The 15,489-nt window shown below is 39.0% G+C and overlaps 1 protein-coding gene across 2 annotated transcripts in view; it reads left to right on the forward strand.

Moving 5' to 3' along the window:
• Window positions 1–13,743: 13,743 nt before the first annotated feature.
• kcnc1b (potassium voltage-gated channel, Shaw-related subfamily, member 1b) overlaps window positions 13,744–15,489 on the forward strand; it is a 28,389-nt gene continuing 26,643 nt past the window's right edge. For both annotated transcript variants that reach the window (XM_007235172.3, XM_007235171.3), the window contains exon 1: window positions 13,744–14,344. In XM_007235172.3, the coding sequence (XP_007235234.3) occupies window positions 13,781–14,344 (564 nt within the window). In that variant the 5' untranslated portion in view covers window positions 13,744–13,780. The remainder of the gene's footprint in view (window positions 14,345–15,489) is intronic.

The raw sequence follows: 15,489 nt of genomic DNA on the forward strand, positions 1-15,489 counted from the left end.
CTCAGTCACAGTTATCCAGCCCCCCCACCCCCAGTTTCTCCCTTTACTATTAGCCAACCTAATAAGATTACTGTAAACCGGTCCGACTTTCATTGATTCATTCATACATTTCATTTTAACCAACACTTTCATGTTCACCCTCTATGGCATATTGTTGCCCTCAAGACTTTTGTTTATTATCTTTCCATACTGTACCTTATTTAAAAAATCAAAATATGTATGTGCAACAATATATATTTTTTTTCATTTGTTGCATTTGGGCAACATTAGCTCATTTTTGTTAGAACCATCATGATAAAGCAGTGATGAATCAAACAACAAAAATAATTATAAAAAGGTTCCGCAAAAACAAATCTCCCAAATAGTTGTGATTTTTACCACCATTTTGCCACAAAGGGATAAACTGTCTGGATTGTGTCATGTGAGTGCTATTTCGGAGAAACACCACTAAACCAGACAGAAATTTTATTATTGATTTATTGATTATATATATTATATTGATTATTGATTATATATTTTAAAGAAATGGTTGACTGCATGTTTAAATAATTGATATATATGACAAATATATATATATATATATATATATATGCATGCACTTTATATATTTTTTCTAAAAGATGCAAAGCCATTTTTATCTTTTCAAGAAAACCCAAACCTAAAATTGATCAAATGTATTATCATGCAGTTTATTAAACAAATTAATAAATGATGAACCACTTAAACAATAGAAAAAAGTGGGTACATTAACAAATATATAACTTATATATACATATATATACACATATATTATTTAAGAAAAGATTAACCCGATTAACCCGCTGGGTTTCTGTATTTTCCTAACCAAACCAAAAACACATATATATGTAATGCTAGCGTTTGCCTTAGCTACTGTGGAATATATGATAAATGAATTATCTTTGTATAGTTACATTTTTTACATGCAACACTTAGCACTGCTCTCAAAATATAGGCAGAAAATAGGATCTCAATGAAAGACTCAATTTGAAAATTTTTACAACTTTAAATTGTGTGTAGTAAGAAAACAAAATGGCATACCAATCAATGGAAACCAAAATAATCAACCCATAGCAAGCTAGACTCAAACTCATACTGAAAATCATCGTAAATCATTTAAATAAACAGCTCATCCAATTTGTGTGTATTTCAACACAGCAACTCAATGTTACTCATTAGTATGTAGCTTCTTTGAAGTTCATGCCACACTCCCAAGGATATGCCACACTCCCAAGGATATGCCTCCCCTGAACATTACTGACTCACTACCAAATCAGTTATGCTGGAAGATTTTGAAGACATTGTAAAATTTCCCAAAAGTACGCAGACAAAATTCAAAACTAGTGAAGAATCTGTCTGGCCACCACCTACAAAACCAATCCCTGTATGGTGGTTGCCTTGATTGTTGCACTTGCAATTACTTGTATGGTCAGATTGGTCTTGAAGTTTAAACAGTTTTGTCACTCATTTGTCAATTAAAAAAAAAAAAAAAAAAAAAACACAACCAGACACACACCTTTTTTATGTTTCCCTACTTTAAAGACCAAAATATAAAACAGTAGTGTATATACAATGTAAGTAGAGAAACAAACAAAAAAACCAGATATAATTTATATCCAAGAAAAGCAAGCAGAAGTTTCATAGAGAAAAAAATTTGACCTACAACATAACAGGAGGGTTAACCATTTTCTAGAGTAACCATGTTTTACACCATTTTAGTGTTCACAGTTTAGTAAACATTACCTTGCTAAGTGAATGGTCCCATTACCTTTATATGTAACTCATTTCGCATCAGAAAGTATCTAGAGTGTGGAAATGTAGTCTAGTTTAATTTTTTTCCCCACCATGTTTCAGCCAGTTAACAAAATGCAAATCTTACCCACATCACAGCCATTAAAAGACAACACATACAAAACAGTTTATTTCTTGTCTTCAATAAAGTTCACCTTAAACCACAATTGATCAAGAAACAGGAAACAAGACAATTCTGAACAAAATCACAGAACAGCTTCAGGTATTGTCATCATGCATGGTCAGTCTAGAAGCTGTGCTTCTGCTTGGCTGGAAAACCTTCAGCAACACTGGTCCGCTGGTCATTTGAGGCAAAGATCAGAAGCCTATAGAGTTTCTGGCATGGAGGAAATGCAGTGGTGCTTTAGGAGAACAAAGTGACTGGGATTGAAAAATCTGTAGCACCAACAGCATTAAAAGATCCAGCTGCAATTAAAAAAATAAATAGATTCAGAGACTGAAGAGAAAGTAAACATTGGCAATCTTAAACATTTGGAACATTGTTTAAGAAATTCAAATGTTTTAAGCCAGCATGGTTTAAACTTTAAAAGAGTATTTATAAATCATTCTGGCTCTTCTGAAGCTGACTAAGAAAGACTATTTCTCCCCTGGGTTTAGTAAGAAACCTTTCAAAACGCTACACATTCTGAAACGGGTTTTAAAACGTTGATTTCAAAACACAAAAGATTTAATCAGATTAAATCAATACAAAGCTTACATTCATGCCAACTGACTTGTAGCAACCTTAAATATCCAATTTCAGTATTTAATAACTTTTTTCTTTTTTACCAGATTATTGTTGTATTTTTCACTAAGGACTTTGGTCCGGTGTGCTAATCTTCCACCAAGTCAGTTAAATGCTAAATTGAGCAGTTAGCTCTACTAAAGTCCTTTGACTTCAGGATTTGTTTGACAAACAACTGTATAGCTGTATACTGAATTACCCATACTTACCCAGATTCCAACATTTTTTGCCAGAAGAGAAGCAAAGTAGTGTTATTAGCTGGCTTTTATAGTCCAAGGATAAATTGGAGCATGCCCAGTGTAGACCACATGGGCTGGTCTAAGTTAGAGGGAGACACACAGTACCTCATGTTATATTTTTTCTTTCTTTTTCTTTACATTTTAGTGTTTTCTGCTTTATTAGTCTTCTCTGTGTAGCTGTTTGAATCTCTTGTAGTTGGCAGCTGTGTATATATTAAAAATAGAAGCATGTAAGGCTGTCATGAATTCTTAATTCCCCACCACATGGTTCATTCCTATTGTATGGTAGTGTTGAGACTGAAGTTGGAGGTGTCTAGGAAAAGTATTTGTTTGGCGTGGGGTTTGTGCTTGAGTTAGAGATGGCTATATATACATATATATATATTAGTTAGCAGGGGCGAATCTAGCCATTTTGGGGCCCTATGCAAAATATAAACAAGGGGCCCTCATTCTTAGAACACACACATAAACCAAATAACTAGAGATGGAACGATCGAACATCCAACCACTATAGTCGGAGCTGCAGCAGCAGCAGCACAAGCCCCGCTGTCTTTACTCAGTCAGAGCTACAGCCCAGCCACGGGCTACAGGGCTCAGCTGAGCCAGTCTGGGGCGTTTTTTACAGTTTTTTTTTAAGTTAATCTGTGTAGGAAATAAAGGTTTTAACCCCACTAAACGGATAATACAGCTCTCTACAGTTCATCTTTCAGCCCAAGCAGCTAACAGCAGCAGCTTAGAGCAGCCGTCACGAAGTCACTGCTGGATTACATTAAAAACAGGTCAGTTAGTGCGCTGCTACCTCATGATGTTTATAACTACGGAGTTTAGTGGACACACCACGGCTGCAAGGTTAGACTGTTGAAGGCTACTGAAGACTATTAAAGGCTATTGGAGGTTATTGAAAGGGTTATTGGGGGCAGAAATCAGTAAAGGCTGGTTAGATAAGTGATTCACGTCCTCGTCCTTTGCTGCGGTGAAACTGCGACTAGCGCCGTCACAGTGATGTTTATTAACGTCATTAAAACAGATTTTGTCAGGTATTGTCTTATAAATATTTACACACAACTTATATCTCTTCTAAAAAGCGTTTGTTTTGGTCAGTAACACTCGTGTTTATTTACTAGCAGCGCAAATTACCAGTGTTTGCTTTGGCGTGGATGTAATTAAGGAAATCTGTACCAGGTTTGTTTGGTACCTGTGTGGCATCAATGTGGCATTTGGCCCCGCCCAATATCGGTATCGGCGATCGGCCGATCGTGGTGAAAGACGATCGGCGATCGGGATTGGCCCCAAAAACACTGATCGGTCCAGGAGGTGTAAAAAAGGAGGTGAATATTGGCAGTGCATCTTGAAGTCACGTCGTGTGGCACAGTGCTACGTCATCATATTATGGACTAGTTCAGTGCAAGCAACGGAGGGGGGATGTGTGTTTGGACAATTAGTATTTAGACATTATTCTACTAATATTTCTGTCGTTTTTTTAATAGAAATATGTTTTTCTTTACTTTACATAAGTAACAAATTAACATTGTTTTGGGTGTATTTACTGTAGCTGGCATGGTCAGATTTGGGGGCCCCTATGGAGGACAGATTTGGTCGAGGCCCTAGGCAAATCCCTAGGTTTGCCTAATTAAAGAACCGCCTCCGTTAGTTAGAGATGGCTATATATACGTATATATATATATATATATATATATATATATATATATATATATATATATATATATATATATATATATATATATATATATATATGAAACTAAATATTATAATTTTTTTCTACAACCTTAGTGTGTTCAACTTCAGTTTAAAACCTCTGCTTATTATATGGTATTTTAATAAAGAAATCAATAAAACGTATAAGAAACTGAACCAGACTGACCAACTGCTCCGTCTAGCGCTCACTCTGAATAAGTTTAAAATGACATTAAAATATGATATATTAATCTCAACATCAACATTAATGAATTTAGCATAATCTTTAATTAGTGAGGATTGTCAGCAGTGTGTGCTGAAAAGTAGTTTAATGTAGAAATGCTATGTGTGGCTTAGTGGGGAACCTGACACTTATTTTCTCCTTCAGAAAGAAGCTCAGTAAGTGTTATTATTTTATTTTGTCCAGTCAAAGATGTGACGAGATGATCTGCTGTCTAAATGCAGCTGCTGTCCCTGAGCTTGTGCAGCAGTAATCAGTGCTGTGGGAGGCTTACACATGGAGCTCTGTGTAGACAGCGGAGCTGCAGGAGATCACACACAGGTTTTAACTTTTGCATGTGGCATACACAATACACAATACAGTCTTTAGTCTGAATTGAAGGAACATCCAGACATGTTAGCTGTGCTCCTGTAAGTTGAGTACACATTATTGAGGGACTGAAAAAAGTTGAGCATCCTGTTAAACAGTACATGCGAAAGGTCCCCGCCACTACTATTCAGTGACCCCCTGATGTAAAAATCTCTTTCAGAACAGTCACGTGACTTTCACTTTGAATCAGGCTTTGAAGAAACACTAATGATACGAAGTGTCTAAAGTTCCTTAGTACAATCATATCTAACTCTAAAACACAGAATCTTTAAACACAAAGCAGCTGCACTGACTGGCCATTGAGGTTAACTCTCTAAAATCTCTAAATCTCATTGGTACAAGCTGTTCTAGCTTGGCTTGTATGCCATCAAAACTATTTTTGATGGCATACAAGCCAAGCTAGAACAGCTTGTACCAATGAGAAGTAACATGTTGAGCTCAATGGACTGAGATCAATAGTGGATAATGCAGTGTAGACTGAGATTTTAGAGATTTAACCTCAATGGCATAACTGTGAACCTGGTCGCATAGCAACAAGCCATAGCAACAAGCCTCTATTTGTGTTTAAAAAAAGCTTTTAAAACAATGTTTTAATGTTTCCTTACTTTGTAAAACTGTGAATAATAGAACATTGTGATTTATTTTTTGCACATATGAATCGCTTTACAGCAGGTTTGTTATTTAAATGTTACTATAACAGATAACAAAATAAAAACATGTTACCATATAGCAGCCAAAGCAAAGCTGGCATTGGCTATAGATGCTTTCTTTCACACCTGCCTAGTTTGGTCTGAACCAAAACAGCCACACAGATCTACTGAACCATGGCCCTGTCCATCCTGACCTGATGTGACCAATGGGTTAAAGCAGTGGCCACCAACTCTGTCCCTGAAGATTTGCATCAGACCTCTATCTGAACCCTAACCCTAATGGACCCCCATCTGATCTATCTAACAATCAACTTTAAAGTGCTTGAATATGCAAAATGTGAAACCAGTGGTTATTAGTAAAACATAAACTATATATTTATTGTTAATTTCCATGATGTGGCTGCATTTAAAAAGTAGGTACTTAATTTGTATTATGTTTTGCCATAAGTTAACTTAAGTTTTAAGTTTAAACATTTTATTTTTGAAAGTCAACTAACAAAAAAAACAAAAAAAAACAATGGTCCATTCTTGGAATATACAGCATTTTGGATAAAGATATACAGTATAGTCTATGACTAGGCTTAATACCTCTCATGGAAATGATCCTTTAATGTTTAAAGCTTAATGCAAGTTAACTAGATTATTAAAGTTTCATCAGCCATGTTGTTTAGAATGTAAATATGGTAGAGGTATAATAACTTGTAAAGTGTTTTTTAAAGCAGCAGTCATTGCCAGGCTTTGGTTTGGTTGTTGATACAGACCAGCGGTTATTAGTCCTCCTATAGACCTACCTTTGCTACTTTATGTCCCATCCATACGGACAGTGTAACATTTATTCATTTATTTTTCTGACTGTTTGAGGCTAATTGCAAAAATAGAAAATTGGATTTAAAAAGTTTTTTTTTTTTTTACAGGAAAAATGAACAAAAAAAATATTTTCTTTATTTTCTGATTTTTCCATTTCTGCATTTTGTAAGGATTATACCATCACATTTGTGTTACAAGATACAAAAATATACAAATCTGAAAATTAAGAGAAACCTTTAATTCTTCTTGAAATTCTGTTTGCAAACGGCTGAAATGAGAAACTAAGTAATTAAAATTGGATTAAAAACGTATTTTTTCTTTACTTTACTCAATGGGAAAAATAATTATTTAGATTTACACCCATTTTTCTATTTTCAAATTTAGCTTCATACAGTCTGCTAAACCTTACACTGACCATCACTCTATAGATGAAACAGAACAACAACATACATGTACCGGGGAGGCAGATTTTCGAGCTTTGCTGCTACCTATAGACACTTACTGCACACTGCAGATTTTAGTCAGTTCTCCAAATGGCAGGTGTTTGTCCAATTCCAGTTCTGGAATCCCGGTGTACTGTTTACTGCTGTTCATCATGGCTGGAATCAGTGTAGTATGGGGACATTTTAGTGTTTTAGTGAGTTTGAAGGGATCATGCAAGTATGATTTAATTTATTTAATAACCATTACAGGGTTAATTCTGATCTGTGTGGTGTTTCTAAACAAAATATATATTTTTGTTTATTTAATGAACATACATAAATGTACCCATAAAATAGCCACATATAAATGTAATCTTTAGCGAGCAAAACCGTGTAGAGTCTGCAGTGTAGAACTATTTTATATAGAAATGTCTTGTGTTTTGACTGTTTTTAAAGTTTTGCTATCCCAGCTGTGGTTGAAATATGATTGAAGGAATGTCTGTTGTTGTAAAAACAACGATAAAACAACATTTAATGTTTAATGGTTGTGCAAATGTTGAAATTTAAAAATTAAATCAACATAATGTCCTCAACATTCTGCCTTTGAATTAACATTTTACATTTCATCACCATACAATTTAAAAAATGATTGGATGGAGAGATGAAAAGTGGTTTTATTCCATTTTCAGTAACTGGTATATAATTTGGTACCAATTCTTCACTGTACCTGGGAGAATGTTAACGATCCGTTTGTTTTACTGTTGTGTTTTTCAGATCAGATGTTGAGTCAGATCAGGTAGTGGTGGGTAATATTCTTTATACTCAGATTTACTGCAGTGATGTAAGTTTATTGTTCACACTTTGTTAATCATAGGATTTTCTCATTTTAGTGAGCTATAGTTTATTAAAGGTTGAACGTACAACTTTGAAACAACATTGCCATATCAACGTTGATTCACTTTTTTAAAAAATCAACACCAAAACCAACATTGATTCAATCATAAAATCAACGTTAATTCAACATTGAAATGCCAACTAGGATCAGTTTGTGCTACCATCCATTGTGCTACCATCCATTTGTCTACCCTAGTCAATAAAATAAAAATATGTTACCATATAGCAGCCAAAGCAAAGCTGGCATTGGCTTCTATAGATGCTTTCTTTCACACCTGCCTGGTTTGGTCTGAACCAAAAAGCCACACAGAACTACTGAACCATGGTCCTGTCCATCCAAATTTTTCTAGATCGAATCTATTTCTGACCAGTTACAGGGAGTTGAGGCATGCTGTCCTCAGCCCAGACGAAAAAAGAACAGGGTTGTTCTAGAAACCATACATGTACAGTGAGTCCAAGAAGTATTTGATCCCTTGCTGATTTTCTTCGTTGGCCCACTAATAAAGACATGATCATTCTATACTTTTAATGGTAGATGTATTCTTACATGGAGAGACAGAATATTAAAAAGAAAATCCAGAAAATAAATCTAAGGAATATATATTAATTGATTTGTATTTCATGGAGTGAAATAAGTATTTGATCCCTTAGTATTCATTAGCAGTTCTGGCTTTTACAGACCAGTTAGACACTCCCAATCAACTTGTTACCTGACCTGAAGCCACCTGTTCTCACTAATCACTTGTGTGAAAAACACCTGTCCACAGAATCAGACAGATCACACAGATTTCAAGTCTCCAACATGGGTAAAACCAAAGAGCTGTCACAGGACCTCAGAGTCAGAATTGTTGACCTTCACAAAGCTGGAATGGGCTACAAAAAGATTAGTAAGGTGTTGGATGTGAAAGTAACAACTATTGGTGCAATTATCAGAAAGTTTAAAGAGTATAACATGACAATCAACAGACCTCGGCCCGGTGCTCCAAAGAAGATTTCGCCTCGTGGGGTGGCAATGATGCTGAGAACGGTCAGAAATCGTCCTGCAACCACTCGGCAGGAGTTAGCAAATGACCTGAAGGCAGCTGGGACCACAGTTTGCAAGGAAACAATTGGCAACACTTTGCGCAACAGTGGATTCACATCCTGCAGTGCCCGAAAGGTACCCCTGCTGAAGAGAGCACATGTGGAGGCGCGCCTCAAGTATGCCAATGATCATTTGAAAGATGAACCAAGTTATTGGGAGAAGGTTTTGTGGTCAGACGAGACCAAAATTGAACTTTTTGGCCTCAACTCCACCTGCCATGTGTGGAGGAAGAAAAATGCTGCCTATGACCCCAAGAACACTGTGCCCACCGTCAAGCATGGAGGTGGAAGCATAATGTTTTGGGCGTGTTTCTCTGCCAAGGGTACAGGGCTACTTCACCGCATCACTGGGAAGATGGATGGAGCCATGTACCGCACAATCCTGAGGGACAACCTCCTCCCCTCTGCCAGGGATCTGAAAATGGGCCGTGGTTGGGTCTTCCAACATGATAACGACCCTAAACATACAGCAAAGGATTGGCTCAAGAAAAATCACATTAAGGTCATGGAGTGGCACCGCCAGTCGCCAGACCTCAATCCGATCGAAAATCTATGGAGGGAGCTGAAGGTCAGAGTTGCCAAGCGACAGCCCACCAACCTGCATGATTTAGAGAGGATCTGCAAAGAAGAGTGGGCCAAAATTCCCCCTGGTGTGTGTGCTAAACTTGTGGTTAACTACAACAAACGTCTCACTGCTGTGCTTGCAAACAAAGGCTTTGCCACTAAGTATTGAGTGTGTTTGGCAAGAGGGATCAAATACTTATTTTCCTCATTGAAATACAAATTAATTAAAATATATTCTTTAAAATTATATTCTGGATTTTTGTCTTGATATTCTGTCTCTCCATGTTAGAATATATCTACCATTAAAAGTGCAGAATGATCATGTCTTTATTAGTGGGCAAACAAAGAAAATCAGCAAGGGATCAAATACTTCTTGGACTCACTGTATGTATGCAAAAATTTACACCGTTAATTTCCGTATCAACTGTTACTGTATTATTTATTGACAAAAATAAAAGGAATCAGAGGGTAATCTACACTCATTCTACTGGATGATGCACATGTTAGTGAATTCTGAATTCTACCAGAGAGGAACAGTTTGGCACAAAAAGGGAAAGCAACTTGCAGAACTGACGGCATTCTACAAACCAATGACTGTGTTGTATGTAATTTGCTGAAACTACAGTGCAAAACTTTTTCAGTTCTTCATCTTAATAAATGTGATAAAAACATTTTAAAACATACTCTTCTCCAATTGGTGTGGTTCCCACCAATTTCACTCAATTTTCACAGTGCTGTTTTTCTTTTTTCTCTTTGCTGTGTATGTGTGCAAAAAAGTTGTGGGTACCGTTGGTTGCATAGTTCAGGTGTGTGAAGTCCTTCAGTTTAAAACAGCCTTTTATGACATGGTGGCCGGGAAATGCAGTCTACGCTTTGGAACACAGCTACTGTGCACATTGTAACAGCAGAATGTAACTTCTGCAGCATTTAATGAGGAATGGAAGGTCTGAGTAAAATGACTAAATCATTTTGGAAAAAGTCGTGTTGTAATTATGATGCAGCAACAAACAGTTCACAGCACAACAGTCAAAGTGTTTGTTAGGTAATATGTCAGAAAAGGATGACTTAAACGTTTGCTGGTAAATGATGTGTCTATAATCTGTTTTTCAAACGTAGAAGTATTTGTTTGTGCTTGTTAGTTTGTGATTATTGTGACTTAATTTCAAGATGGCAGCTCTCTGAGAACTACCTCAAGGTACTGTGTGTATAAAGTTTTTTTTAAATAATCTACTTGTAAACTTTCAAAGTTCTCAGTGCCTTGTTTAAAATGTCAGATCCCTCAGAATTCTACCAATGACGTGTGGAGCTACTTTACGTTTGTTAATGGTGTAAAACAGCAATTTATTTTCATGGTCAAAGCTATGCCTCTATAACTAGCATTGTAAGCCTGTTGGGAGCATTGGCTAAAAGCACTATATTTTGGTATGATGGGGGTAAACTAATGTGGGCTAACAAAAGTTTGTACTTAATTAACTATGTTTCAATACACCCCAAGTCCATTTCTTATGGATTTCTCCTTTAACAAGTTATAAGCAGGTTTCTGTGCAATGTTAATACAGAGATGCGTAGGCAAACAGAGGGCAGAAAGCAGCACTCTTCACTGTTCAGAGAGCAAAAACATCAATGAGTTGTTGTGCAGTTAACTGGATAGGATAAAAATGTTTAGTTTAGTACAGGGATTATATTGTTTGCCAAAAAATGCAGATGACGCTCTTTGGCTTCCATTTTTATAAATACGGGATGTCTATATGAGATAATTGCTTATATCAAGCCACGTGATTTCTGGCCACTTGGACATATCTAAAATCAATTTGTGGTCAGGAATAGCATAAAGATCTGGTCATTTCTCACTATTAATGAGAACTAATTTATTGAGGTAATCAACATGGCCTGAGCTATACCAAGACTTCCAGTGTAATCTATGCCAGTCATTTCCTCACAGTTCCAGACCTACCAGACTGTCAAGTATCTAATGTCTTGTACAGTATGTTTACAGTAGCTGGCTAATTCAGTTGTAACCCAAAGTACCATTGTTGTAAACAGTTTTACTTTGACTTGCTTAGGGACAGTAAGTGTAACACCCGCTCTCATTACTGTGGACAAACTGATAAACAAAACCCAGGTAAATTTAGGAAAAACTAATAATAGCTATAATGTTTTTTTTGTGATTGACATTTAGTAAGTATCAGGTTAGTGAAGCATTAGTAGGGTGCTGATGACTAGACAATGCTGGTAGCCAACTATTGCTAGCTCAAAAACAATGTTGTATTATTATCTAATTCAAATCGAACTAACATATCCAGCTCTGAAACTGTATTGTATTGTTTAGTCAAACAAACACTGTGAAATATAGGTTGATTACAGCAGTTGACTAACAATTTTGTGACTGGCTGTGTTTCCCACTGGTTATATTTACACCCTCATCTCTTTTGCCAGAGGTTTTCCACTAATTGTAGGGAGCTTGCAGATAAAGCATGATACACAGGAAAACAGTAAAAGTGCAGTGTATAAAAGAAAAGAAAATTAAGAAAGTCTGTCAATCTGAAAAATTCCAAGAACTTTCAATGTAGTCTCAAGTGCAGTTGCAAAGACCACTAAATGATGTGATGAAACTGGCTCTCATCAAGACTGCCCCAGGAAAGGGAGACCAATAGTAACCTATGTTGCATTAGTTATTCAGAGTTACCAGTCTCAGAAACCACACGTTAACAGCACCCCAGATAATATTTTGATAGTATTTTGGTTTCTTTAAAACTTTTAAGTTAAACTACACAGTTGTGTGTTCCTTCATAGTCTGAATGACTTCAGTATTCATTTACAATGTAGGTATGTTATAAGGTATTTTGACCAGTACTGACCATCAGAACCATGGTCTAATATATAAGCTTGTGGGTGTTAACAGCTTTTATTACTTTAAATGATTTCATAAAAATAAACATTGCTGTTAATATTGATATATTTTCTTATATTTGGTTGTATTCATATTTTTCTGTGTGTACTGGGAATTGTACTGAATTGAGACACCTCTGTCTCACTTCAGTCGAATGCTTAATTTTGTGCATAAGTGAGTTATACCCTTCTAATCCTGTGTGTGTTGACTGCTCATTTCACTGCACAGCTTCTTTATTGGGAAGGACATTCTGTTGAGCATCACCAGAGGGATTTGTCTCCCACCTCCCATTTGCGCGCGCGTTGAGGGTACCAGAACCATTACCCCTCCCTCTCTCCCTCTTTCTCTCTCTGTCTCTCTGTCTCTCTCTCTCTGTCTCTCTCTCTCTCTCTCTCTCACAGAGGGGAGGGAGGTCAAGCTGCGCGTGAGCACAGCACCTACAGGCTACCTGTGGTTAAATCATTCAGGGTGTGCGCGCGGGGCTCCGGCGCGCTACACATGTGCACTAGTGCGTTTGCATGCGGAGGAGCACGCATGCCGCGAGACCGTAAATGAAGGACCCTCCCCGCGCGCGCCTCGTCCTCGCCCGTTCTGCTGCTGCTCCTCGCCTCCAAGAAAGACATCATCATCATCACTGGCTACTCCAGCTGCGTCCTCTCCAGCGCGGGAAGAGCTCGCAGCGACGCGCCCAGTGAACGCGCACCTTTACAGACAAGTGGACAAGCAACAGCCGCTTACGATACAGCAGGGAGGGTCCTCGTCTCGCGCGCCTCGAGATGAGGGCAAGGTGCAGTCGGAGCAGCGCTGTAGCCTGATGCACTGAGTGGGAGAGTGGTGATGAAGACTGTCTGCGTGCGGTCGGTCACCTTGCGCCCAATGACGCCCGAACCGGTGCTTTGATCTGTCTGTACACGTGCGCGATCTCGATCAGTCGACGCGGTTATTATACTGTTTTTATTGTTCTTGAGAGGAGAGGGCTGAAGAGCGCGCGTTCAGAAATGGCGCGCTGAAACAGACACATAAACACACGCACGCTCACGCACGCGCTCATTCACACAAAGGCGTCCCTCCTTCTCGCACCATTGCACGCGCATCTTTCACCAATACGCAACACAAAGAGGCGCGTGCATTAGATTTTTTTGCGTGCATTTTCTGTTTTTGTTTTTTATGTAATTTTTTATTTCACCGATTCTCTGTGTCTGATCGTCTCGCGCATCCGTCCACGCCCCCCACTCTGCATGCATGTGTTGCGCGATCACGGAGGTGCTGCCCGTAGCCTCTGACGCCCCCACGAGCTGATGCCCTGCGGCTTCTAGGGGTAAAGGGGGTGGGGGGGTGGGGGGCGGCGGAGGTCGGGAGGGTCGAACCCGCCATGGGCCAGGGTGACGACGAGGAGCGCGTCGTGCTGAACGTCGGCGGCGTGAGGCACGAGACGTACCGCGGCACGCTACGCACGCTGCCCGGTACGCGGCTCGCGCGCCTCGCCGAGCAGGCGGAGGGCGCGGGCCACGACTTCTTCTTCGACCGGCACCCGGGGGTCTTCGCGCACATTCTCAACTACTACCGCACCGGCAAGCTGCACTGCCCGGCGGATGTGTGCGGGCCGCTCTACGAGGAGGAGCTCTCCTTCTGGGGCATCGACGAGACGGACGTGGAGCCTTGCTGCTGGATGACGTACCGTCAGCACCGCGAGGCCGAGGAGGCGCTCGTGAGCTTCGGCGGCGCGGCGCCTCTGGACACCGGGCACAGGCACGAGCTGGAGGTGGAGGTGGCCGCTGATGGCACGCACGAGGCAGCCGACGGCGACGAGGGTGCCGAAATGACGCGCAGGCTCGCGCACGGGGACGCGGCGGACGCCAGGGGTGGCCGCTGGAAACGCTGGCAGAAGAAGATGTGGGCGCTCTTCGAGGACCCCTACTCGTCTCGATACGCGCGGGTGAGTGAGGACGGAGCGTGCGGGTTATTGTTTGTTTGTTACATACCAGTGTGGGGCCTGTATGGGTAGCCCATGGGAATCAGACGTTTTGTCCACGTGTTCAGTGTGGACCCTCCATATGGTGGATGTCAGTAATAGGGTCATAATGGGTTAAACGCTGGCACCTGGTGATTAATGTGGGCTATAACGATGTTGCCCGTTTTATAAGCTCAGCTGGGTCCCAGTAAACACACACGTACAACCCACACAGAGCCCATGCCCACCCAGCACCACATGAACCTGTTGACTGGGAAGTCACTAGAGAACCTGTTGAGCGGACACCTGCTGGAGTATTCGTTCTTACACACGTCTTGTTGACTTAATACACGTCTCCTATACAATGACTTACACTATCCTAGTATGATTGTATAGACTGTTCTATATTACATAACAGATTGTTCTAATACACATCTCTGTAAAACGCTGTTCTATATAATCTAATATAGACCTAGTATAAGCCAATAGACTTTTCTGTTTGACCAAACATACTGTCCAATAGACTGTCATATATGGCTTAACACACTGTTACATATGATCTAATAGACTGTTTAATATGACTTAACACACTGTAACATATGATGTAATAGACTGTCCTATATGGCTTAACACACTGTTACATATGATCTAATAGACTGTTTAATATTACTTAACACACTGTAACATATGATGTAATAGACTGTTCTTTATTACCTAAAACTTTTTAAACGCTGTTCCATATGACTTCACACACTGTTTTATATGACTTCACACACTACATGATTGTTCTATATGACTAAACACACCAAACTACATGATCTGATAGACTGTTCTTTATGGCCTAACACATTGTTTTAACACTCTCTTTAATATGATGTAATGAACTGTTCTCTATGACCTAACACACTTTTTATTTTATCTAATATACTGTTCTGTAGAATGTAACACACTGTCCTATTTAATCTTATAGACATATGACCTGTGAAACTTGTCTCTATGACATAACACACTTTACTCACAATACTCAGATTGTAATAATACACTTATCCTGTAATTGATCATGTTCATAATATGGGATATCTTCACAATTTTTTCTGAACAAAATTTGAATGAGAAAAAAAAAATCCTGG

Source organism: Astyanax mexicanus, chromosome 2 (assembly GCF_023375975.1).
Source record: "Astyanax mexicanus isolate ESR-SI-001 chromosome 2, AstMex3_surface, whole genome shotgun sequence".
NCBI lineage: Eukaryota > Metazoa > Chordata > Actinopteri > Characiformes > Acestrorhamphidae > Astyanax > Astyanax mexicanus.